General features: G+C 40.7%; 6 protein-coding genes across 7 annotated transcripts; 3 read left to right on the top strand and 3 right to left on the bottom strand.

Annotated features, from left to right (window-relative positions):
* Nucleotides 1-14,849: 14,849 nt before the first annotated feature.
* On the bottom strand, nt 14,850-16,758 carry LOC128262514 (acyl-coenzyme A diphosphatase NUDT19). The gene is made up of 6 exons (XM_052996819.1): nt 16,552-16,758; nt 16,247-16,491; nt 15,919-16,176; nt 15,606-15,687; nt 15,343-15,550; nt 14,850-15,282 (listed from the first exon to the last, which is right to left on the bottom strand). Exons 1-6 carry the CDS (start codon nt 16,639-16,641, stop codon nt 15,080-15,082), a joined length of 1,086 nt encoding a protein of 361 aa, XP_052852779.1. The 5' UTR covers nt 16,642-16,758; the 3' UTR covers nt 14,850-15,079.
* Nucleotides 16,759-16,881: 123 nt separating this feature from the next.
* Nucleotides 16,882-18,561, top strand: LOC128261541 (uncharacterized). The gene has a single exon (XM_052995282.1). The coding sequence runs from the start codon at nt 17,053-17,055 to the stop codon at nt 18,412-18,414; it is 1,362 nt and encodes a 453-aa protein (XP_052851242.1). The 5' UTR covers nt 16,882-17,052; the 3' UTR covers nt 18,415-18,561.
* Nucleotides 18,562-20,350: 1,789 nt separating this feature from the next.
* LOC128261545 (uncharacterized) lies at nt 20,351-21,514 on the top strand. The gene is made up of 2 exons (XM_052995287.1): nt 20,351-21,210; nt 21,271-21,514. The coding sequence occupies exons 1-2, from the start codon at nt 20,357-20,359 to the stop codon at nt 21,371-21,373; spliced, it is 957 nt and encodes a 318-aa protein (XP_052851247.1). The 5' UTR covers nt 20,351-20,356; the 3' UTR covers nt 21,374-21,514.
* Nucleotides 21,515-21,615: 101 nt separating this feature from the next.
* LOC128261544 (acyl-coenzyme A diphosphatase NUDT19) lies at nt 21,616-23,603 on the bottom strand. The gene is made up of 5 exons (XM_052995286.1): nt 23,465-23,603; nt 22,872-23,058; nt 22,600-22,814; nt 22,194-22,536; nt 21,616-22,074 (listed from the first exon to the last, which is right to left on the bottom strand). The coding sequence occupies exons 2-5, from the start codon at nt 22,965-22,967 to the stop codon at nt 21,670-21,672; spliced, it is 1,059 nt and encodes a 352-aa protein (XP_052851246.1). The 5' UTR covers nt 22,968-23,058; nt 23,465-23,603; the 3' UTR covers nt 21,616-21,669.
* LOC128261543 (acyl-coenzyme A diphosphatase NUDT19) lies at nt 23,229-24,472 on the top strand. Its single transcript, XM_052995285.1, has 2 exons — nt 23,229-23,419; nt 23,477-24,472. Exons 1-2 carry the CDS (start codon nt 23,333-23,335, stop codon nt 24,470-24,472), a joined length of 1,083 nt encoding a protein of 360 aa, XP_052851245.1. The 5' UTR covers nt 23,229-23,332.
* Nucleotides 24,318-25,815, bottom strand: LOC128261542 (cytoplasmic tRNA 2-thiolation protein 2). Of its 2 annotated transcripts, XM_052995284.1 has the most exons (2): nt 24,534-25,815; nt 24,318-24,457 (listed from the first exon to the last, which is right to left on the bottom strand). In XM_052995284.1, exons 1-2 carry the CDS (start codon nt 25,735-25,737, stop codon nt 24,447-24,449), a joined length of 1,215 nt encoding a protein of 404 aa, XP_052851244.1. In that variant the 5' UTR covers nt 25,738-25,815; the 3' UTR covers nt 24,318-24,446. The 2 variants fall into 2 exon arrangements, with proteins under 2 accessions (XP_052851244.1, XP_052851243.1); XM_052995283.1 differs by lacking the exon at nt 24,318-24,457 and having other exon boundaries at nt 24,488-25,815.
* Between the last annotated feature and the right edge of the window lie 64 nt (nt 25,816-25,879).

Raw genomic sequence — 25,879 nt, 5'->3', positions numbered from 1 at the left:
CCTTTCTCTGGGTTTGCATGCCAAACACGTAGCGTTGACATTGAACGGGCTGGAATGGGGTCTGTTTTGTTCCTATTTTGCCATCTGACTTTAACCTTAAATCGTTAACACATTAGTTTCCAGCAGTTGCCGCGTCACTCTACTCATTAGCTTAATGAAGAGCGGCCGCCAAAGTCCTTCAGAAGCTCATTAGCTGTCGCTTCGTTTGGTCCTCGAAAGTTTTTCACCAAAATATGCTCGTAAATCTCGTGTTGGCAGCATCGAAAAAGGGAAATTTATCGCGTCAAGGGACAAGTGCCAAAAAGTTTTTGACCAAAAGCCTATCAATCATTGGTGTGCATGGGTATAAATTGGGCGTAAACGTCTTTAAAAGATAAAAGCACTAAGCTAAACTATATTCTTAAATAAAGCAGTTTTTAAGGTTTAAATTCTAGAAGCAAAGAAAATTCTCAAAAATCAAGAGTTGTAACTCTGTTTTAGGAATATTTTACTTTGTTAACAAATTAAATAAAACATGGGTTTATATTTTAAATGGCTTTTTAAAAGAAACATTTGTGTTTCAAATTATAAGAACTAATTTATGGGTATATAATTTGCTTAGAACTTTTCATAACTATTTTTTAGTAAATATTTTCAGAGAATCTAAAACACATTTTTAGTCTATAGCATACGCCGTTTTTACGACCCATGGTAATCGGCAAAATTTAATCTCTTCATCTGTCACCTCCTTTCCTCACAGGATTCTTACCATTTCTAATCTGTGGGCTGGCATCTTGTTCGAGTCTAAAAGTCCTTCCTTTCCATCGCCGAATCCGCTCTGCTCATCCCCATGAAACCATGAGTCCATTGTCTTGCGTTTTTTATTGATGGGCTCTGCCTTGAATGTTTTTTACGACTTCACCCCGGCCGCTTGGTGAATGGTCAGTGTCGGTTCAGTGTCATTCCCTTTCCCTTCCCATCCCCAGTTTCAATCCTGTCCAGAGTCATCCGTACATCCTTGGCCATGCAGCTCCATTGGGCGTCCCCAAGGCGATTGTCATCCTTGGACTTCCGTTTGCAATGTATCTTTATCGTTTTATACCGCTTCCGTGGACTCCCAGGACTTGGACTCCTTCGGCGTCGCATAATTTCCGTAATGACCAATGATATAAATGGAACTCATTTGCCAGTCCCCGCGTCTTGTGCTCCGCAGTTGTATTGATGCGCTGCCGTAAATCGCTTTGCACCCCCTTCCCCGCAAATTACAAGTTTTCCTGGTCCTTCCATGTCCACGAACGACTCGGACTCCTTTAACGTTTGTAATAATAAATTAAATCACATTTCGGATTTCTTTTTTCTTAGATACCCTTACTAAGTGTTACTAGATTAAAGAGAAGTTTATGAGTTAAACTAATTAAAGACATTTTTCAATAAAATAAATTTTAAACTGCAAATTTGTTGCTAATTAACTGGTTATTTATTAGATTTTTCTTTATTTCTAATTTAAGTTCATTCTATGTGTAACAAAACAGCAAAAAAGGGGAAAATATTGTTATAATATAAAGATTTTTCAGTTATAAACATCTTGTTAAGATATTTAACTAAAAAGGTAGACAGCTTTAATAGAAGAATTTATTATATAAATATTATAACTTTATCAAAGAGTGTATTAATTTATTAACATTATAATATTAATAAGGAAAAGAACTTGAACCTTAGAGTACTTAACCAAAATGAAAAGAAATAAATAAATTCTTATAAATATTTAGTAAATATGTATTATTAAATTTTCTTTATGATACTTATAAGGAAAGGAACTTCAGGTTATTTAACCAAAATCAAGAAATTTTTATTGTAATATTTTTGTCAATTTAATCAGCAATGGTTTAAGTGTTAATAAAGAATAAATATTAATATTAATATTTTTATATACATACAATGCTATAATTTAATATAGAAAGAGAACTTGAAGCTTCGGCATAAGCATACATAATCTCTGGTTTTTTAGGGCGCTTGGTGTGCGTCCATGTGTGTGGGCCCCTGCATGATGTCGCTCCGGTTCATTGGCTGTGGCCCATAAAAGGAGGCAAAGTGGAGGAGGACCAAGCCGTAGCATAAAGCATATGAAGACATTTGCCTTCGCCTTCGACTCCGGGCCATTACAAATTGGTTGAATTTGATTTTGGCCCAAAAAAAGCGAGCTGCGATGTCCACTGTTCGGATGGTTTTGGTCGCTTTTGGGTTGGGTCTTATGTTGGGAGGTGGGCGAAACTATTCTGGGGCAACCTTCGACGAGCGTTGGGTTTAGCAGAAGGTTGAACCAGTTGGCGAATGCCCCGCCGTCGCCGCCAAAGCCTCAATCTAGATCCGAGAAGCAAGAACCAGGTAGTGCTGGCGACACAGGTGCATCCAAATTGTTTTTGCCTCCATTTATTTTGTTGCTCTTTTCGCTTTTCATTTCGTTGTATTATATTCTTTTTGGATTATTGTTTTTACTGCGCTCGGAGCTGGGTGTTTTCTTTCCGCCAACTCGGCAGTTTTATATTGTTGTTATTTTTTTATTTTTGAGTGGCTTATGCAAAGAGACAAACAAAAAAATGCAATCGCTAAAAGCTAGATGAGTAATGAGTACACTTGTACATGGCTTAAGATCGGATATGCATATTTATACTATGCCAGAGCCATGTATAATATAATGACAATGAGGTTCCAGGAATCTCGAACGGAATGTTGCAGATAACCCAAAGTTTCGTTGATAAGAATGTTTTGAGTCTATGCCGTCACATAATAAGTTTTCTTGGAAAAGTATCAACGAAAATGTTTCAGGTTAACCAAAAATATTTGGAATTTTAGACAAAAGTTTTATTTTTTCTAAATGTTTTTTTTTCCAAACCTAGACATGCATTCAACGTTCTTAAAATAATTTTCTGATTATTTGTAGACTCTCAGTTACCTCGAAAAGTGTACAACAACCGTGGGAACATAAACAACGGCTTTCCTCACGTTCCAATTGCTATATAAATATTTAAAAGAATAAGTGAAATCCCAAGACATTGCACAACTCCGACAAGTGCAATTAGAGCTTTGGTGATCATCAATTAGGGTTCTGAATTCGAGTGGGGAATATTTTGATATCGTGTGTAGGTCTTCATTTACTCACATAATTTTTGATGAATACTCAATATATGGTTTAGTGTTTGATTTGATTATCGGGATGTCTTATCACCAAATATTATATCACAGTTAATAATATTTATGTGTAATGTTAATGCTTAAATAAAGGATTGAAGTCTGTTTATAGAATATGAGTGCGTGATTAAATGCAGCCATGAATTGTAACAAAATTCAATTGAAGTATGATCCCGCCACGATTACTATTAATCATTGATAGATCATCCGTGACAGCTTCTAGATTTCCCTGAGACTAATTTACTCACGAAAAAATATCACCTCAGACTTTCATCGATTATTGCTGATAGGAAATAAAGGCGAAATAAAAAATACCGGAGATTGCAACACGAGGCGTTTGGGGGGAGGGGACTTTCAATGAGCTCGTGTCAGCACTTTGAGGTCGACACTGTCGGTCGATGAACCCCAGGCGAAAAACTAAACAAAAAAAAAAAAAAGAAAACTAAACAAAAATAACAACAATCGTGAAAAAAATGATTGCCCTAGCGAAATAGCGATTTCAAGTCGAGCTCTTTCTCTGCCAAAAGACTACAACAAATTGCACGCGCAACTTGCGCTCATAATGAGGTTACAAAACAATTTATATATTTTTTTAATAAATCAATTTGCGTTTTTCGCCAACATATTGTTATCAGAGCAAGCAACTTAAAAGAACAAAAAAAAAACTGATTGAAACAAAAAACTTTTGCGCAAAAATTAAAGTGCTGAATTTGCGATAAAGTCGAGGAAGAATAAAAAAAAAAACTGAATCGATTGCAGGGATCAGCATTCCGTCATTTCGCCGCTTAATTTATTTATTGTTGTCGTCGACGGCTGTAAATGCAATTTGATGATTTAATTAATATTGAATTACACTGCCATTAAGAGCGGCTCGATAATTATACAGTCTGCAGCAGAGCAATTGCATTGAAGGACTGGGAAGCAGCTATAATGTTTCGGGTGGGACTGTACCTGGTGGCTGGCAAGTGCCCTTTAATTTATGCCATGGCAAATATTTAGCCAACAAACATACACAACTTCTGGGGTCAGGACCAGGCTTATTAATTAAGAGACCCGCAGACTCAGACGCACACAGTTTCCCCTGTGTCCTCCATGTCCTTTGGCCCTTTGGAAATCGGGAAATCATAAAAGCGTTAAATCGAAATGCTGCCAGGATGACTACTTCCTGTTTCTGTTTCTGTCGCTGGTTGTGTCCTGTCTGCCTCGCTCCTTGTACCCGGCTCTCCTTTATTAACACGCATATCAATTCATTTTGATTGTAATTTATGCCGTAGCCAATCGCCGCATATCGCTCACATCCACGCCCCCACCACCATTCCGACCGGGGTAATAAAATTATTGTTTATAAATGGATGGAAAGCGGTGGCGGCTGCTGTTAAAAGCCACACACAGTCAGTGGAGGAAAGTAAGTCACTTGCGGATTTCGATTTTCTGCTAGTTTTGTTTAGTGGCGCGTGATCTTGAAAAGGAAATGGAATACCATCTTTAGCATATATTTCCTTCAAGTTCTCAAGATCTCGCTAGCACTATTTATCTCCTCAATTTGAGGCTGTCTAAGCTCACAGTATTTAAATAAACGAAATTCTAAAAATAAATAATTCTATCTGTTTTATACTTTTCCACGAATACAATATACATTTGTACTCTACACAGTAATATTTAAAAAACTCATGTGATACAAATCTATGTTATTTTTGGTTTTTATTTTTTTAGTGCAGTTTTGTATTTTTATATAGAGTTTTTATTTTTAAAACACACTTTTTGAGAAGTTTTGTTTACATTTACAGTATCTACTTTTGTTTACGAAGTTTTAATGATATACACTAAAGTTGGCCCTGGAAGGATGGGAATCGTGAAATAAATCAAATTCTCCCCTTGAAGCATCCATTACGGGTCTTGGAGGTACAAGCTCTCTTCGTTGATCGGGTCTTTGAGGTACATACCCTCTTCGTAGATCGTGAATTAAATCAAATTGTCCCCTTGGAATTGAAAGCCAGGGTCTAGGAGGACCAGGAATGCCATAATATCCATCCGGAATGCCATTTTTGCCATCAATTCCCCTCATGCGTGGAGGGCCAGGAACAGCGAAAAATCTCATCTCTTTTAATTTGTCTAGCTCGGTTAAAATTTTTTCCATTTTTGCATACATTTCGTGTTTGAATTGTTCAAATTCTTTTATGTCCACCTAAGTAAAATAAGAGATAAATTGGTTATTTGTCCAACGTATTTGATTACTCTAGTTTACACAATGAAGTTAACAGAAACCAAAAGATATAATTAAAAAAGCAAAAACGCATCAGAAGAATCGCCCGCAAAAATTGCAACTTTAAAACTGTTTATTTTAACTATATTTACTTTTTTATAACCATTGGAAGCGTGCAACAAAATAAAGAAACAAGAGATCGCAAGTAATTTCTGCATTGTTAAAAAACGATCTGAACTGAATCTTAGGCAACCGAAAACTGAAACAAATTGAGCAATCGTTGAGGGGCTTTTAGCGTAAATCTCGTTCAATACTTCTTATCGCCTCCGCCTCTTGCTGTCAAAGATTACAGTATTTAAATCAACGAAATTTGATATAACACTTATATATAATATAAACAAATTCCGAGAAAGTTTTAAATGAGCTGTCCATAAATATTCTCGATTACTGGAAAACGGTGTTTTTATTTGGAGCTGCTAATTTTTGTACATTATTTTAACAAATCTTCAAATTCAAGGCTTTTTTATTTTTGTACATTATTTAAACAAATCTTCAAAATCATGGCTGTTTTTATAAAGCTACAAATATAAAATTTCAACAATTATGTGACCGAAATATTTGTAATGCATACTCTCATTTATTTAGTGCAGCATTTTATAACAACAATTTATTTGTTTGTGTAGTATTTTATGTACATTATTCACAGTTGGAGAACTTGACCATGACCGCGCTGCACGCTCAGCAATCAACCTAATTGAGCTGCTCCAATGGCCAACTTCTCCCCCTTCAATACCGCCCTAAAGTCAAACCCAAACCCAAACCCAAATCGAAGCCCAAACCCACACCCAAAACCAAACCAAAAGCGATACCGTTCTAAATCAAAAGACAAACGTCGACAAATGACCCGGCGCAGTGAATAAATGAATAGAAGTAAGTCGGCAACTCGCCATGAATGTATTCGGTAACAATTCATTAAGCAAATAGAAATGTGCGCTAAACGCATTAAGAGATTAGCACACATCGAGCAGGAACAACAATGTCGAAACCATCGATAAGCCGAGAATCCAGAACTGGGCAGCGTAATGACCCTCATTTGCTTTGTAGCTTGGTGAATCGGGCTCTGGCCCATTTTGGTTTCGGGCCAAATTTGGTTGCCGGCCAAAGGAGACTTCTCACATGTGGTTTCAGCACTCAAAATTGGACTTCGTGTGTGAAAAGGTGAAATCACTGTTGCTTCTGTTGGCTTGTTAAGTGCTCATTGTTTCGCCAACAATGTTGACATACACCCTTTTTGAAAGCCACATGTGCACTCATACTCATATGTGTAGTATGAGTATGAGTATAAGTATGATGATGATGTGCTGACTGCCAATGTCTCGATGGCGAATGCAAAGCGGAAGTTGCCAGTTTAAAATCACTTAAGTGCAATTTCTGGTTTTCAAATTGCACATTTTCGGGTGGTTGGCGGTTGGTGGTTGATGATCCTTTGGACACACAATTTTAAATCTAACGCAAACAAGGTCTAATAGACACAGTATTATTTTATCATTGTAAGTAAAAGTAAAACAGGAATAAATAAGAAAACTCATATTTTGAATTTCATTTAATTTTGTTTGCTGTCATCAAAATTATTATTCATTTGAAACATATTAGTTTAAAATCCTTGCTTCATTGCTGGCAAAAGAAAAAAAGGAAAAGGTATGAGTGATGATGATTCTTTAATAAAAAATCAACATTTTAAGTTTCAAGTTAAAGACATCAAGATAATGCAAAACATGGAGATTTATGCTATCGGAACATGGAAATGTGAGAAATGTGTAAATTGAATAGGAAATCTAAAATCACTCTAAGCACGCCGAATTAAATTATGAATTTCATACTTCCCAATCAGTTTTCCGGCCAACCTGCCAAGGAAGTGACCCACATTGAATCCTTAACTCAAGGCGACCAAACATCACGTACCGCCTTCCACTCCTGTTTCTGCTGTTCGACTCGAATTGTCGCTATCCTTTTCATCAAATCTCTCCTTGTCCACAGCCCCCGCTCCCTTTTCTTATCCTTTACGCTTGTCCGTTGGTCATGTGATAAACGTTTATGATTATTTTTATGTTTCATCCGCTCGAGTCTCGACTCGACTTTGGCTTGCCAATTTGACGCTGATATATACAGGGACTTGATTTAGTTTAAATAGCGCTGAGGGAACTGGAGAAGCAGACACAGGTCCACTCAGAAAAATTACAATATGAATTCGAGAAGAATTCTTTGGGTTTTTAGAAATATGAAAATTATTTGGTTAAAATCAATGTGCTACTAAAATACTTTAGCATGCCAAGAAACAATATAGTTGTTAAGAAATAAACAACAAGAATTCTGCTGTTTAGTGCTAACTAAAAAATTGAATACTAAATTAAGATTGTATTCTTTACTTTGCTTCCTTTGATTTTAAATTTATATATATCTTATGCCTCTCTTTCAGAACTTTATTAATTAAATTGCTTATTGTTTAGCTAAACATATTTATTTCGATTTAGGAACTATTTTCTAAATAAAATTAATGCATGCATACATTTTGGTCAGTTGTACATTTTCAGTGTACGAACATCTCCCGGAAAATGCAATTTATGTGTTTTGGGGAAGGGCATCACACAAAAAAAAAAAAGAAAAAGAATTTGTAGAAGCGAGTCACACGTGACTGCAGTGAAGGTTGCTTTCGCCACCCACCGCCCCCCTGCCCTTTTACCGCCCACATGTGTGAACAAATATTTTTTAGAGGGTGTCCGCCCTTTATGCGGGTCCTTTCTGGTGTCCTTCCTGGTGTCCTTTCTGGTGTCCAGCCCCGGCTACGTGTCATTTGTGCTATCTGGTCGAGCAAATCTTCCGCCACCGCTCTGCGCTCTTGGAAGCTGTGGTCTCCGGCACAATTTCCATAATCGTTGGTTAAACAAGACCGCTCACACATGCCTGGTCAAGCTGACCGCAGTTTATGCCCAGGGTTTTACGGCCATGGGAGCCGGAGCCCTAAGTCCAAACCGAATCCCTTTTGTGGACCTTGTTTGAATTATGCTTTTACATATTTTTATTCACTTAACACAAAAGGGGTGCAAGTGCTATGTGTGTGGAAAGGTGCCCCCCTGGTTTAATCAAATTATGGCTTATCTCTCGGATGGTGTCGCCATGGCGGAGGTCAAAACGCAAATAGCCATAAACATGAAGATTAAATCCCCATTGACCAGATCCCGTCACCCACATGGCTTCCTGGGTGACCTTGTTTCTTCCGGGATTTTTATTAGGTCTAAACCCTTTAATGGTGTCCACAATGTAGCCCATATTTGCATATTAATCTCCTGACTCCGGGTAATTAAAAGTCTAGTTTTATGGATTGTTTATGCATGGCAAAGATCTGCAACAATGAATCGATGCTAAATATTTGACCAACATGTTTGAACTGGGATTTTATTAAGTTTATTTTCTAGCATACTTATGGGAGTTGACACAGATGAAACCGTAATAAAAACCAAAACTTAAATTAATGCCTTTTTAAGGGTTATTTAAGTTTAGCGAATCTTTCTTTTCTTATTGATTAAATACATATTTTGGTTTTCAAAACATATAATGTCTTTAAATCAAATAACATTTGCAAGATATTTAAAAGAGCCTCTTTAAAATTAAGGACTTCGGTCCCAATCCAAGGGCAAACAATTTAAAGAGCAATTGAGGACAATACTTTAACATCTTTTCCAAATGTACCCCCAAAATGAGCCACAAGAAATCCATAAATATCGACTCGGATTCATTGGAGCAGTCGATGTAGAAAGAACCAGCATCACAGCAGTCAAACAACCGGCATCATTTCATGCTCAATTCAAATGTTGTTCAATCTCATTCAAACAATTTGTATCGTAGTTTTATTACCACAATAAAACGTATTAAGCAGCTCGCCCTTTCCTGCAAGCTTCAAAAAGGATACAATGAAGTCAGAATCGAGAAAAGGGGGCGTGCCCTTACTGGTATGTGTGTGTTCGCCTTTTAAATTGGTTGAATTTCCGCACGAATTAAATTTTTTTGCTGCCAAGTGAAGGAGCGAAAAATATTTCACGCTTCGACAGATTGACGATTGGAGGGGAGGGAAAATAGGGTAAGCCGTATTATAGAGTCCTTTCCGGAATATTTCACACTTTGCCCGTACAAATCAGCGACACGTGGCAAGTGCCATATAATTTATAACAGCGAACAAAAAAAAGGGCAAAGGAGACCCCAAAAATGTCGGTGGGTGTCGAATTTGAGACGCTCAATCTGCTCTAGAATTTTTCAACATTTTTCCACCGGACGAAACTTTAAACTTTTTGCCGTAGTCGTTTTTTTGTGTGAGACTTTCCACTGAAGCGGCTAACTCATTTGGCTTAAAATTGTATTATCCTCATTCACCAGCAAATGGTAAATTAATATTTCTCTTTGTGTCATTTTACAGAATATTGTTGTAATTTTCTTTCGAGTGCCTCAAAGAAGCGATATCTTCAATCAAATTTTCGTTGGCTTTCACGCTGGGACTGTTCCTTTCACTTGGCCAGACCTTTGTTACCATCTATCCGTACATATGTCTGATTCATATCTAAATCTATTACAATTCATATTTATATGCCAAGCACACAGATATCCACCCTCCCCTACTGAAAATTTTGATTTAACATGGAGGGAAAACAGTGCGATGCGCAGGGATAAGTTCGTACCGCTAGTTCTTTTAGTTTTTTAGATTACATCTAAATTGTGGTTTGATGGAATTCGTAAGCGGAGACTACAAGCAAATATTTTTATGATTTAAAATAAATAAATATGGAGCATGGTTCACAGTTCTGATGGGTTATTCTTCTGTAATCTTTAACTCTGCTTACAGAATTTCCATAGAAAAATAAAACTTGGCTTTAATAAAAATAACTGATCAGTTAATAAGATATTTAGAATAAGTTGATCAAAAATTGTTTTAAGGTTGTGGTTATTAATAAATCAGGTAAAACATATTTATAGAATGATCTTTTCCAGTTCCTTTGTTTATCAACCAATTAAATAACTAATAAAGCAAATTTGTCACAGCAGTGCAAAGATTTAAAAAAAACTATACTTAGCGCTATGACTGGCACTGTCCGCTTCCGGGTTAAGTCAAGTGTTAAAGAGTTTTTTGAGAGACATCTTCATCTCGTTTGGCCTTGTCTGGTGTCGCAATTTCTTTTTGGTCTTGCTACCCCTTTTATGATCGCCCATTCGTTTCGCCGTTTCTGCTTAGCCTAATATCCAAATAAACATACTTTATCCGTTATTGCCGTCAAATTTATGGTTTCTTAAATGGACTGACTTCCGGAATGGAAATATGAGACGGTGGCTGCGATTTCGATAAGGGTCGTTGGGGTTCCTTTGCTGGAGTTTCGTTTAATCTATTGGTCAATTGTTCGACAGCTGGTAAAGTTTATTGGGTGGAGCGATAAGTCAAAGGAGAAACTTTTCTTTGAAGTTGAGGGAATTTGAATGTGTATTCACTCGATGTGCAGTGCATTGCCAATTGCAATTAAAACAATGTTACAAGGTCACTGGTTTTTTTTTGCACAGATAACAGAAAAATGCAAAAAGTGGCGCCGCTAATAAAATTGCTAATTTTGCACATGTACCGAAATGCAACGCTATATAGTATACCTATATATACATATACATGTCTGCATATATATGTATGTGAATTGCAATTGAAATCGGTGAAAACATAATGCCATACACCTACCCCAATGCAGGCAAATACAACAAAAACCAGAACTGCAACACCAGGAAAAGCTTAATTTTCCAGCGGGATCTTTGCGCAGGTCCGAGACTGGAAAATGAATTACGTAGTGTCCTCCAAAAAGGAGGGGAATCCCCTCCCCCCAATACGCGTATCTGTGTATGTGTGCCTTTTGTAATGGTGGCTGTTGTTTAGGTGTGAACTCTGCAAAAGAGAGAGAGAGAGAGTAAAGTTGTATAGGTGAGAGAGAGAGAGAGAGCAAGGACTAAATAGAAATTAACGGTAACAACAACAAACCTATTGGAGCAAGCACATAATTCATATTTTACCAGCAACGCCCACGCCCACTCTGCGCATGTGTGTGTGTGTGTGTGCACAGTTGGGGCTGTGTATGTGTGTGTGCAGGTGCTTTTCAATTATCTTTGCTGAAATGTTAAATAAATACAAAAGTACATACATAAACGTCTTTTCATTTACCTACCTTTGCACATAAAGAGGTTCGTGCATATGTTCCCATGTATTTACAGTGCTAATTGTGATGAATTCCAGCTACCTTATGTCAACAAATTATTAAAAAGTTTGCACATTAAGTTTATCATAGGTTTCAAGACACTTATCTGTCTGGAAAATCTAATCTATTCTAAGTACAATCATGTATACTAACCACTTTATTACCTTAACTTTGTTTTAGCTTGGGAGCTAATAAACAATTTTAAAATATCGTAAGATCATATTATTTCTATAAATTTTAAAGGACTATAGCTAAATTCAAAAATAAAGTTAAAAAACAAAGACTTGACACTTGGCCTACACGGCGGATGAGTTATGTATGTAAAAGTTTTCAGCTAGTTAAGTAAAAAAATATATATTTGCTTGATCAGCATTTATAAACTCTGTTGTCTTACACTAACGTAAGTTCATCATGTGATATGATAATTGGTTAAGGGTTATACTGAATTTGTCATATTAATCCTTATTAGCTTAATTTTTTAAGTCAAGGTCTTAAATTTTGTACGAAATTTAATCTTGGAAAATATTTAAGACGCTGGCTATGCTTTTTGCTCTATGTTAAAATATTTATTGTAGGTGACTGTATTTTTCCATTTTTAAATCATTAGAGTGATTTGTCTTTTGATTATCTGAGCATTAGTTTAGTTTATTAACTTTACCTTTGAGTAAAATACCTACATACGAAAGTGTGGGGGCAAAATAAAGACATCATTAGAAGATCATGTAGTGCATTAGTCGAACTGTCGTCGCCACACCCCACCCTACATGTGTGATTCCCCAGGACCCCAGCCGCACCCATTCCACTCCGGGAGGCAGCCGCAATTGCCATTATGTTGAACACGCAAGTCAATTGATGCAATTTGTCCGACCAGCCGGAGAGCGTTCCTCCGGGCCAGGGGCAATTTCCCCAGTGACAATCTGACATGCCGTAACAGGTTCACGGTCTGACGAATAGTGGGTGGTGCCCTGCGGGGGTGCAGGGGCTCCATAAAGTGGGCGAGAGGGGGTGAAACCGAACGACCGACTCTCATCAACAGTTAGCAGCTTCTGCTGGTGATTTAAGGGTTGCCAGCCAGCCGGTTCGCCCTTAAATGAATTGCGGCGATTTATTGCGGTAATACTCATTTAGCGGACCTGCCCCGAGGGGTGAAAAAAAAAATAAAGATTGGAAGGAGGACAAACTACGAAATACCCAGTACTCTTGAGAATTTTTAAGAATTGGTTGCGTTTGGCTAAAAGCTACCTTTAGAAGAAGCGAATATGGATAATTTCTTGATCAAAAAATATAAAATTGATTAAGATATATAGAAAAGTAAAGATGTTACAAAAGTGAATACAATTTTTTAATAAGTACTTATTGCTTATGCCACTTCCCAGTTAAAGCCAAATAACGAATTTATCAAGTAAATGTAAACAAAAGCTTAGTCTTCCAAATTCTTTGAAAATTCTATAGATTTCTGCCACCAACAACAGATTTTGTATCCAACTGAAATGAAAATCGTTACAGATTTATAACAGATTTCGAATACTTATTTTACCTAGGGTACAACATACCCAACCACCGTATTACAGGGTATTGAAAACCGACTCAAGTCGAGTTGAGTGCAAACAATGCTCACAATAAAAATAAATCTCTCCGGAACAAGTGTGTGTTTTGTTACACCCGTGGGAAGTCCGGGCGAGAAGTTGTCAATTACTTGCGAATCGATCTGGCCAAATTCTGTTTTGGCATTCATGTCACCGCCAGGTGACCAGGACATCCTCATATAATCGCTCTAATTGGGCGCTTTCGCAGAAGACATGCCGAGAAAAGTACGTGATATGCATTTCCACCTTTCGAGGCAATTAATAGGCAAGCCAATTCCAAATTCCATCCAATCGGTGGCCACGTAAATCAGCATTATGTCGTGGGGGGGCAATGCAAATGAGCTCTAAATTCAATTACAGGCCTTGTCTTCTTCGTTTTCGTAAGTCCTCGACCTCATTCCAGCATAAATCAAGAGTCCTGGCTGTTTGGTCCTGAGATGCTAATTTACCCGGGTCCCGAAATGTCTTAGTAGATGCTAAGCGGCTTTGCCGCTCATAACTCACCCGGACACTTTGTCACATTATGCATTTTAATTTAATGTGTAATTTATGGGCGGATTTGTCGACCTTCCCGCCTGCGATGTCTGTTAATTAGAAAGTCAGTTTGGAACAGTGATGTCTATAAATTATTTAAAATTAAGCCTTTGGGATGAGTTAATTTTTATAAAATATAAATATTAAATAAAACAAAGCCTCGTTGGATATGAATATTTTAATTGTTCAAATCAAATACTTCACTTTAGTTAGTGTAAGTAAAAGTCATTCATTTTTATTCAGGGTGCCAAACTTTTGCCATTATTTATTTCTATTTGAAAACCCTAAAAAGTTCTAAGACATTATAAAATTTTTTAAAATATAAAAGTACAATTTGATGTATTTCCCTTCCTCAAAAAGCATTTTCCGACAACTCTGCTATCACTCCTTTACTCCTGATGCGTGGGAGTACTCGTTGCTCTATCATGATACATGGGGAGTACTCTATTAATTACACTCCATAATGGTTACTTCCGCTGGGCCACATAATAGCATAATTAATCGATATTAAATGAACAGCAGCGGAACAATAAACGCCGGAAGCCAGCCACAAAAGGTTAAATTAAACGAAGTAATTGTTACACAGCCTCAGCCATCGAAAATCGACCCCCCTCTCGCCGTTTGGCAATCCCTGAGGAGGGTTGTCCTGACTGGGTCCTTTACAATGCATAATAAACAGTCGAGCGGGCACGGAGCAAACAAAAGTGGGGAAACGAAGCTCGTTGAGATTTTGATTTTTAAACGACCCATCGGGTGGTGGAATTGCAGACTGTGGTTGGGATTGAAAAGACAAGGCTGTAAAGCGCACAAAGTCACACGGCAGGTGGCGTTGAGCATTCAGGGGGAGTGGGTGGGGATCTCAGCTCACAAAGTGATTTAAATGCATTTCTAATGGGATGAAATTATATACTGTCTGAGCTTGTGGTCCTCCCCCTCTTTCTGTGCCAAGCCCATTTCCACTCTGATTTGCGGTTTCAAGGGGAGGACATGAATATGCATGGGATTGCGCTTTTGATGTGCTAGCCATCAAAAAGGCATAAGGCAAAAAAGGGGCACCTCTTCATCTTAAGCTAAGTTACGACCAACTTTAACTTAAACTGTAAATTTTTAAATTAAAATTTCTCTCTTAAAATAATACTTAATGTCCTTTGGGGACAGCGTTTTTGATAATTTGATGGCCGGCTAAAGCCGCTTAGAATAATTTCAAAACAACAATTTGTGATTGTCCCATTTCTGGGGTAACACTTAGCATCTTATCAGAGCTTACCAGCCGAGGTCACCACTCGCGTCGATGGCCGGCCGGCTACGGAATGTGATTACAGCTTTTGGCGCTCCTGATGAAATTTCAGCGGTTTTAAGTGTCCATTGGGTGGAGGAATATTCAACTCCATGTTCCGAATTGATGGTCCATAGGTATAGCGATGCAAATGCTTTGAACGGGCTCGAAACTCTTCTTCTGATCCAGGAAAACTGATGATTTTGTTGACGAGGTGCGAGTCTGGCACATAGAAATCATCACCTAAGGACAGAGTTTATTAAATATCCCGACATATACTAATTAAATAATCCTGCGACATACCTGGCAGAACAAAAACCATAGATCCCTGACAGTCATAGCCTACTGGCAAATACATAGTGGTGCCCAATCCGCTGCGTTGGACGGCAAAGTCCTGCAAGCTCTGGTACTCCTTGATTCCCATTAGGCGCGACAGTTCGTAAACTTGTGGGGGCAAAAACCAAACTTCACCGAGATCGGCCAGTTGCAGCAGTTCTTTCGGTGTCAGCCACTTGTAAAATAAATACAATATTATTTTAATGGCGTTATGGGAAAGTAAAACTCACCAGCGTCTCCTTCACCTCGGATGGTTCCTCCAGAAGTTTTGGCTGTTTGTCTACAAAAGCCATGAAGAAAACCGTTTCGTAGCTAAAGACATTTTAAAAATAAACTGTCATTAAAAATATGATTTAAAGATATGTAAACCAAAACAAATTAATTAAATTAAACAATTAATAGAAACTAAATTTTATAATAGCGTATTCAATTTGGATAACTTTTAAATTATTTATGACAAGAATATAGCTCTGATTTTTATAATTAGACTTTAGGAGAGCTAATATTTTGTAAAAGTATTTTAATACTCACTCTGATACCTACCCCTTGCGCATGAATCCCGGACTCGCCCAGGCGGACCACTCGTGCAGGGCCCACAAATCCGGCACCACGTTTAGCTCCCGGCAGAGATTCAGGAACTCGCTGGGTTTGTCGTGAACCCGTCGCTGCCACGCCTCCAGATCGGGCACATCCTGGACACAGATGACTGCACCGAAGTCCAGCTGACTCCGGCTGCGGCACAGCAGCAGACCCACCTCCTCAAAGCACTCCCTCACGGCGGTGAGTCGCAGTGTAATCTCCCTGAGAAGACAAAGGTCAAAGATTAAACTCCTAATCTGGACGATGTGGCAACCACAAACTTTGGACTCACCGCGACCAAATGCTAGAGCGCTTGAAGAATCGATCATAGCAGCCGGTGCCCTGGGGCGCCAGGATGACAGGCCGATCATCGCGGATGATTACCAGGCGACGCAGTGCCTCCTGCGGGACACCAAACTCCTCCAGGTACTGCAGCCAGGCCACGCTCTCATCGGCCGCGGTATCTAGTAGTCCACCTGGAAACACTGTCTGGTTGACCATCATGGCCGTGTTATCACTGCGTTTGAGCATCAGTAACTGAAACATCAAAGGAAATAATATTTTATTGCCATTTTTGATGAAGGTCCCTTAACTCACCTTGTAATCCTCGCTTTTGTCGGCATCTCGGGTCACCAAAATCACACTGGCCGAGGTCCGCCACTTGGGCGGGGAAGCAGTTTGGCTCATGTCTGCTTTTATTTCACGTAATACTTGGATTAAGTATTTAAGTCCACTCAAATCAAATTGTTGCTTTTCTCCCTCCAATCAGCTGATTGCCTTGTGCCTATCGATAGCGATAACGACTCCTGGCCTAGGAAGTGTTGATGTTTTGCTCCCTCCAACCAGCTGATTGCCCTGTACCTATCGATAACGATAATGGCTCCTCCAGGAAATGATCGAATGTTTGTAATTTGAATTCGTGCCAAATTAAAGCTTTTACCTTTTGGCCAGATTAAGCTACAAATGAAGAACTGGAGCATGCTTTACTAGAAGAACACAAAACCCAAATAGATTAGCTGCTCCCACACGTGTTCGCAAACATATTTAACCGCTGCCCTTGGTCAACAGAAGACACTTGCACTTGGTGTTTCCACTCGAATGCAACTTGCAGTTGAAATGAAAGTTTTCATCGCGATCTTGTTTCTGGGCTTGTGCTTCGGCGGTAACAAAGCGCAGAAGGAGGAGAGCATCTCTGATCTCCTGAAGGATAATTCCAAGGGCTTGCAGGCGGCCAATGTGCTTCTGGACAGGATTGCAAAAGTTGGCGAGGAGGCACAGGCTGGCTTGGCGGACCAAAAGGAGGCTCTCAAAGCCTTGGCCATCGTCGATGGTCTGCTGGCTAAACTGACAATCGCCCTGGAGGCGAGTTCGCAGAATCTGGTGGCCACCTTGTTGAACATCTCCAAGCAGGGCGAAGAGTATGGTCATCGCACAGATGCGCAGCTCCTGGAACTGGCCCGCCTGCAAGAGGCCACCAAGCAGCTCCTCAACGTGCTGGAAGCCAAATTGGATGCCTACCAGAAGCATGTGCTGCAAAGTTCCCGCAGCATTGACAGGAGCATCGATGGACTGGCCAAACTGATCACCAGGACTGTGCTGCCCCAGATCAATGGCCTGAAATGCTCCTTCGACAGCCTGGAGACATCCCAGATCAACGTGGAGGTGGAGCTAAAGAATTTGGCTGGAGTCAAAGAGCTCAGCGAGGACTCTAATCGCAAACTAAACGTGCTGGAGCAGCAGTTGAAGCAGCTTAATCGAACCCAGGAACTGCGCCTAGACACCCTGATCGGTGCAGTGCAGCATTCGCAGCCACTTAATCCCTGGAAACTGGAGGCAGCCCTGCGTGAACTGATCATCTCCCAGAAACGCATCGAACTGGATTTGGATCAGTGCAGCCGACAATCGCCCCATCAACAATACGGCCACCATGATGAGCCCCATGGGCATGGGCCCAGCTATGGAGTTGAAGCTCAGGAGCCTCACCAAACTCAGGCTCCGGAGCCCAAGCACAACCATCAGAGCTCCAGTGCCGTGTCCTGGCGGGAGTCACTGCCCTGGGAGACTGCCTCACCATACCAATCCGCTACAGTTCCCTATCACCAGCATTGGAAGCCAGCGCCTGCCTATGGACCCACCTCCAAGCCCAAGCCAAAGCCATATCCCAGGGGAGGACACTCTGCTCCGCCATCCCATGGACCTTCGCCGCCAGCCCACCAGTCTCCTATTCCTGTGCCTCCTGTAGAATTCCATCCCGAACCTAGTCACCAGCAATCCCAGCACAAATTCGAGCAAAAACCGCAACCTAACCACCAGCAATCACACAATCCACAACCATTCCATGAGCAATCCTTCAAGCCACAATCTTACCAGGAGCAATCCTATAAGCAACCCGAACCCATTCAGCAAGGAGAATCTTACGGGATTTGGTACGGAGACGGTTCACTGCCCCAAGGATACTGATGCTGGTATAGAAACCGTACCCGATAAATCTTTTAGAAACACATTCATAGAAAATTGTAATCACTATTTTATTCAACTTTATAAAAATCAATAAATAATATTTTTAAGGTAAATCGATTTATCATAAAAATTTCAATCGTCCCGAAATTACAAATCAATTTTTAAATGCAGAATTTTTGGAGCACTAAGCCACAAGACTTTAAAGACATACCACTTAGAAATCGGATGCTTAAAAGAAAAGTTATTGAATTAACACTGTAGGTTTGTGGTCACTTTTCTGGATATATATTTTTCGGAATATGATTAAGGAGTTACATTGTAAAAATCACATTTCAAAATAAAATTTAAATGCAAAGTTTTAGAGACTTAAGCCACAAGACTTTAAAGATATACCACTTAGAAATCGGATGTCTGAAAGCAAAGTTATGGACTTAGAACTGCAGGTTTTTGGTCACTTTTCTGCACAGACGATTTTTTCGCAAATTAAGAAAGGGGTTACATCGTAAAAATTACAAAAAATCGACCCGAAATTACAAACTAAGTTTTAAACGCAGATTTTTAGAGCACTAAGCTACAAGACTTTAAAGACATACCACTTCGAGATCGGATGCTTAAAAGAAAAGTTATAGAATTAAGAGTGAAGGTTTTGGTCACTTTTCTGGAATTCTATTTTTGGGAAATTGATTAAGGAGTTATATTGTAAAAATAAGAATTAAACATTTCAAAACAAAATTTAAATGCAAAGTTTTAGAGACCTAAGCCACAAAACTTTTAAGATATACCACTTAGAAATCGGATGCTTAAAAGAAAAGTTATTGAATTAACACTGTAGGTTTGTTGTCACTTTTCTGGAATTATATTTTTCGGATTATGATTAAGAAGTTATATCGTAAAAATAACATTTCAAAAATTCAAAACAAAATTTAATTGCAGAGTTTTAGAGACTTAAGCCACAAGACTTTAAAGACATACCACTTAGAAATCGGATGCCTGAAAGCAAAGTTATGGACTTAGAACTGCAGGTTTTTGGTAACTTTTCTGCAAAGACGATGTTTTCGGAAGTTAAGAAAGGGGTTACATCATAAAAATTTCAAAAAATCGACCCGAAATTACAAACCAATTTTTAAATGCAGATTTGTAGAGACTAAAGCCACAAGACTTTAAAGATATACCACTTCAGAATGGGATGTCTGTAAGAAAAGTTATATAATTGTAATTGCAGCTTTTTGGCCACTTTTCTGCAGTGTCATTTTTCAGAAATTTAGAAATTTTTCATAAAAAATTCAAAAAATCGTCCCGAAATTACAAACCAAGTTTTAAATGCAGGTTTTTAGAGATTTAAGCCACAAGACTTTAAAGATATACAACTTCAAAATCGGATGTCTATGAGAAAAGTTATCTATATATCTATATAGCAGTTATCATCGCAATGTAGACCTATTTTCTCAATGAATTTGGACAAGAAACAGGTGGGCACGTTTTCCGTTGGTATCGTTGCTACCGTTTACATATAAAAAACCAGGTCAATCTCTACCCCATGGGAAGAGTTTACAAACAAAGAAGAATTTTGAGACGTGCCAATCTCCGGATTTTCTTTAAGTTCGTTAAAAAGTCGATGAACTAAAAATTATTTAGTAAAACAACATGAAACATGGTTCGTTTGTGGTTTGTTTTTAGCCATCAGATAGTGATAGTGACCAAACATTTGTTCGCAACTATCTTTTAAGCCACACGAAGAAGTTGATTTGTTTGCAGGGAAATAAACATTTTCAGATTAGAGAAGCGTTTGCAGCTGCACCCACTTAAGTACAAGTGGGTGGTTCCTGGACTGATAGAACTTGACCCAGTCTGAGACACGTTTTGGGCCCTAAGTTGGGCTACTTAAGGTGTGGCTTAGATCGACAGAAGACACACAGCGGTGGACGTTCGACAGAGAAGCACTATGAGAACAAAACTGATTTTGTTAACGATCTGCATTTATTTTTGCATTGCTTCAGCAGAGGATCGGAATTCCAGTGCCGAAATCCGTGGGGATGTGATAAAGCTACTAAAGGGCACTGAGAAGCTAATCGTTGGTGTGGAGGAAGTGAAGAGGGTGCAAAAGGGCATCGAGGAAAAGTTCAAGCATCAGCGGGATGAGATCGAGCTCATTGCCGTACTTGAGCTTGCCGTAGCCAAACTGGAGGAAAAAGTTATTGGTAGCTCCCAGGCAACTGCCTCCGGTGTGGCCAATTTGTCGGCCATTGTCGGGGCAACGCAGAAACAAAATGAACAGGCCATTAGGAACCTGACCAAGGTGGAGCTGGATATCAGGGGTGCCCTAGATAAGCTGGCTGCCAACCAGACCAAATATGAGAAGGATCTGGATTCGGTGATCTCATCCGTCAATGCAAATCTAACTGGGATCCAGCAGGTGCTGGGGCAGGCTGTCATCGGAAAGCTCATTGTGCTGGACAACAAGGCTAAGATTCTCCAGCAGCAGCAGCACAGCATCGTTGGTCAGGTTGGATACCTGGAGCAACTGAAGGTCCTGACGGATCGTGCCAATCGTAAGGTGAACCAACTGGAATGGGGTCTAGCCATACTTAATCGCACCCAGTCCGAGAGCCTCAATAGCATCGAAAACACTTTCCATGGAGTGCAGGTGGCATCCTCTCATATTGATCACAAACTTGGTGTCCTGCTAGACAACCAAAAAAGCATTGAAACGACACTGCAGGGCTGGAAGCGCAAAAATCCCCCAAATCCTAAACCCCACGAGGTCTGGACCCATCCGGAACACAAGCTCGGTTACCAGTGAGTTTTAAAGACGAAATTTGGAATCGGTTATTTTAATTACTCCTTTCTCCTTTTAAGATCAAGGCCAGAGCAAAAACCTGAAGTCGAAAACAGATACGCTACCGAAGAGGAAGCTGAATACCTATATAAGCTCTGGTACGGTGAAGGTCAGCAGGAGTAGCCTGGTCGCTCCTATCAAAAAACCCTAGAAAATGTTATTAAACTTCTTAGACTTCTTACTTTTATAAAACCCTTTTCTGTAGCTCCTTTCTAACTTTCCCAAATATATAAACATTAAATAAAAAAAACAACTAATAGTTAACTATTTCTCTTGACAAAGTAGTATATAACAAATCGAACAAAAATCGTTCATCAAGTTAAAAAGAGACATTTCAAACCAATTAAAAAATAAACCATTTTAGTTATAATTTTAAAACTAGATAAATGCACATAATATCAAGGCAACTGATTTCGCCTCTATAGCTTGGTAGGGTCTAGGGGATGAACTTGACCATCCTCCCGGTCAAAGTTAATGAGCAGCTGCGACTGATGCTGGTTCCAGTGCTCTGATCTATGTAGTTTGTCATTACCTTGCGAACGAAACTCCTCGACTGTCAAGCCAGTCTCTATTTTGTCGCTACTAGCATCCGGATCGGCGGGATAGGCCTCGTCTCCAGGCAAGAGGTGGACAGTTCCATTTTTGCACTTGTACATCACAGGATGAATCAGACCAAGGCCTTTGACCTCACGCTCTGCGGCGAATTGTCGAAGACTTTCCAAGGAGGAGAAGTTGAGGCAGCGGGAAAGCTCGTAGAATTGAGGAGGCGGCAACCAGAGCTCCTTTCTCAGGCACGCTTGAAGGTAATCTAATGGGGAGCGCCACTGCAAAGATAGATAGGTAAATATAGGAGTTTTGCCTTTTGCATACTTGGCTCACCGTTATAAAAAGCGCCATAAATGTCAAGGTAATAGTTATAAGTTTAAAAAAAGAGTATACTTACCGCACAGTCCTTGACCTCGTTGGGTTCGATGTGAACGCTGGGTTCGTGCTCCAGGGCGGTCATATAGAAGGCAGTCTCAAACCGTTTCTTGAAGGTGGACGGTGTGCGCCAGGCTGACCACTCGTGGAGTGCCCACACGTCCGGAAACACCTCCAGTTCCTTGCAGAGCTCCAAGAACTGACTAGCATCATTGTGGACTATGTGCTGCCAATGGACGCCGTCGAACTGCTCATGGAACTTGGCGTAGCCACTGGTGGAGGTTAATGATTTGCTATCCCTACACAGCAGGATGCCCAGCTCCTCAAAGGTCTCGCGTATGGCAGTTAGACGCAGGGACAGGGATCTGCAAAAAGTTTAAAACGGAGTCACAAGGATACTTGGCTAGGTAAACATTTTAGTTGCATACGGATCTAACGCTTCCTTATCCGCTTTGATCTCAAATATCTCTGGCCGTGGGCCTTTCACGTGGCCCACATCCCTCAGCTTGGCGGCACTGATTTCGTTTCGCCGAAAGTGATCCAACCAGGCGGGCGAACTGTCTGTGGCATCGCAAACTCCGCCCGGAAAGACCGAGGACTCCGGCATGAAACTGGACTTTTGCGTTCGCGTGAGGAGCAGGGCCTAAACGTACAATTCACTATGTTAATATGGTTATTTTATAGATGAAGTGAAACTCACATTGTAGTCGAAGGAATTCGCAGCTTTTGCTTTTGAGTCCTTGGCCAGCAGGATCAGGCTGGAGGAGGAACGGATTTTGGGCAAAAGCTTCGACATCGTTGTTTAGGTAACACGACGATATCGATTGCATTGCCGGTATTATCGATAACTCGACAGCTGTTGTTTACACTTTTTATGTACCTCCTACCTGTTGAATACAAGGGTATATTGTTTTAGTTGAAAAGTATTCAAAACGGTTAATCAATAAAATTAGAAAAAAAAAATTAAACCTTTAAAAATCATTAATTTTCATTCCAAGATTTATAATAGATATTATATATATTTTTTTATAATAAAAAACAAGGTATTTAATAGTCGTATCCCACAACTTACTGATTAAAGTTGTTCTTATTGGTTTGAAAGTCAAGATCAAAGGTTTGTGGCAGTGGAGCAGTGACTTTTTTGGCAGTGGACTATAAACTATGGGGGCCGCTACTCGATCTTACAGACCTTCAGCTAGCCTTATATTGGCTGCCAAAGAGGATTCTTTAAAGGATTATGACTACAGAGTGGGTAATTATTATCTATTTACGAAATAAAAATAACTATTTTACCTTTCACCAAAGTTACTTTTGATCAAGCGAACTGAGGGTACTTCTTATGCATTAAATCATTGCGTTTTTCCTGGCGGCGTTTTCGATCCCCGAGAGGATGAATCTCCCGAATGGATCACATATATCAAGTCCTTTGGAGTGACCGATGAGCAGTTAATAAAGCTGAGTCACAATCAGGATACTCCCAGACCTGCATTTCTGTGCGGCAGAGAAAACTTTTCGAGGGACATCGCATTGCGACTGACTGCGCTCAGGGAAACCTTTGAGGAGGTGGGCATTCTGATCTGCACCAAGCCGGATAGCTTGAAAAATTGGGATTCTAAATCCGGACATCCTCGGACTTGGCTTTTAGAGCCAAGCGATCGTTCTGAGTGGCAGCATAGAGTTCACAACAATGCATCACAGTTTCTGGAGTTGTGCAGGCACCTCAATGTCATTCCCAACCTTTGGTCTCTTCAGGAGTGGTCCGTTTGGAGGACAGCAGCCACAGCCAATCGTAAATATGACACGGTTTACTATGTCACTACGCTGGATGAGCAGGTCAATGAGGTGAGTCTCCTCTTGGAACCTCACGAAGTGGCCTCAGCCCATTGGATGAGTCCGGCGAAAGCCTGGTCAAGCTCCCAGGACGGCACCATTTGGCTTCCTTTCATGCTGCTGTACGACATCGCGCGTCTGATGAATCTGCATAGCTGGCAGGAGCTTCTTAACTTTGCCCGTCAACGGAGCAAACGAGGAGGCACAATGGTACAGCCCGTTTACTATCGCTGCGATGACTGCATGTTTGGAGTGCTTCCTGGGGATGAACTGTATCCCAAGGAGCCCGGCACTTGCACACAAACCATCATCTTGCCGGGATCGGTGAACGAACATCATAGAAGGGCCAAGCAATACAATCGCTATATAGTCTACGATTTCCACCGGGTCGTGCTGGCCTCCAACGTCCCGCCCTGCGATGGTCATCTGCCACTGCTGCCGATCGTTAACACAACGCTAGCAAAATTGTAGTTAAAAAAGTTGAAGTAGTTGTAAAAAAATATATATTTTCTGATTGACTACAACAATTTACCACTCTTGAGCTCTGCCTGTATGCCGCGGCAGGCGTGGCACAGCCCATCCTGCGCCTCCAACCGCCGCTTTGCCAAAGCTTCGAGGTCATCTCCGTTCTTGTACAGACCTACGCCGGCCTCTGACACGGATCTGGAGTACTCGATGGCCAGCAGAGTGTCGGAGAGGTCGGAATCCATAGCAGACTGACATTGGACACACGTTGCCTGCTCTGGATGGGCATTGACAGCTATTTTGTCGCCAGTTCGGAACACTGTGGACACGGTGGAAGCGTAATTCTTCTGCAGGTTAGCCACAAAGGCCGACGTGAGGTTCTGTAAGCTGGCAGTCTGTCCTCTCTCCTGGCCATATCGGGAGCCACTTTGCAGCAGAGGTTTTAATCGCTGGGCATGAACATAGAATTGAATCTCCTGCTCGTTAAGATCTTTGAGGGGTCGCAGCAATTTGACATCGCCCGCCAGCCGATCGTCCAGGAGAGCCACGTCCATGGCGGCACTGCCACCACGACCCAGGGCTATTGCAGTCAAGAGTTGGGTGGCCAAATCCACACTTATACTGGGCTCAAAGACATGACTGCATTGCAGCTTCTCTGCCACCGAGGCAATGAGGTTCTTGCGCTGCTGCTGCAGGAAATCCTGACGAGCTGTTAGGCTGCGCAGCCTCTCGAGTTTCTCCACCAGCTCGCTGGTTTCTTTGGGGGAAGGACTGTACTCCTTGATCCGCTGCAAAGAGCTGGACAAGGCACCCAGCTCAATTACATGAAACTCAAAAGGTGCATATTGGTCGGACAAAGCCTTGATTGCTTCCATGTCCACAGGATAACGGCCCAGCACTTGTTGATCGTCCACGTAGACCACACGTGCATTGCAGTGCAGTCGTTTGAACGTGTTTTGCGTTTGGGCAAAGTGTAGCATGTCCAGGAGCACCAAGGACTCTGCGGAGCCGTCAAGCACCAGGAGCACCTCGGCGTTTCGTGGCAGGATCTTGGCTGCGCCCAGAGCAGCCCGGAACTTGTGCCTTGCATATGCTAGGAAGCAGTCACGACACTCCGCCGTCCGGAAGTTCAGTTTGTAGAGTTCGCTTGAAGTTACTCCACATTTGTTGCAATCTCCAGGGCTGAGGACGATTCCCAAGGGCAGGGATTCCGCCACCATGGCATGGGCGGCCCCCTCGTCACCAAAATCATCTTCGCCAATGCTGCACATGGCAATTATTTACGCCCAATCGGAGAAAAGCGAATTTCACAGATAAACGAAATTACCAGGGACGGAATCGATTTAAATACTATCGTAACAATCTAGCCTTTTTCAAGCCAAATGTTTTTGTTTGATACGGGAGAGCCTCCAA

Source organism: Drosophila gunungcola, unplaced genomic scaffold (assembly GCF_025200985.1).
Source record: "Drosophila gunungcola strain Sukarami unplaced genomic scaffold, Dgunungcola_SK_2 000001F, whole genome shotgun sequence".
Classification (NCBI taxonomy): Eukaryota; Metazoa; Arthropoda; class Insecta; order Diptera; family Drosophilidae; genus Drosophila; species Drosophila gunungcola.
This window is presented reverse-complemented; position numbering and strand designations above follow the sequence as displayed.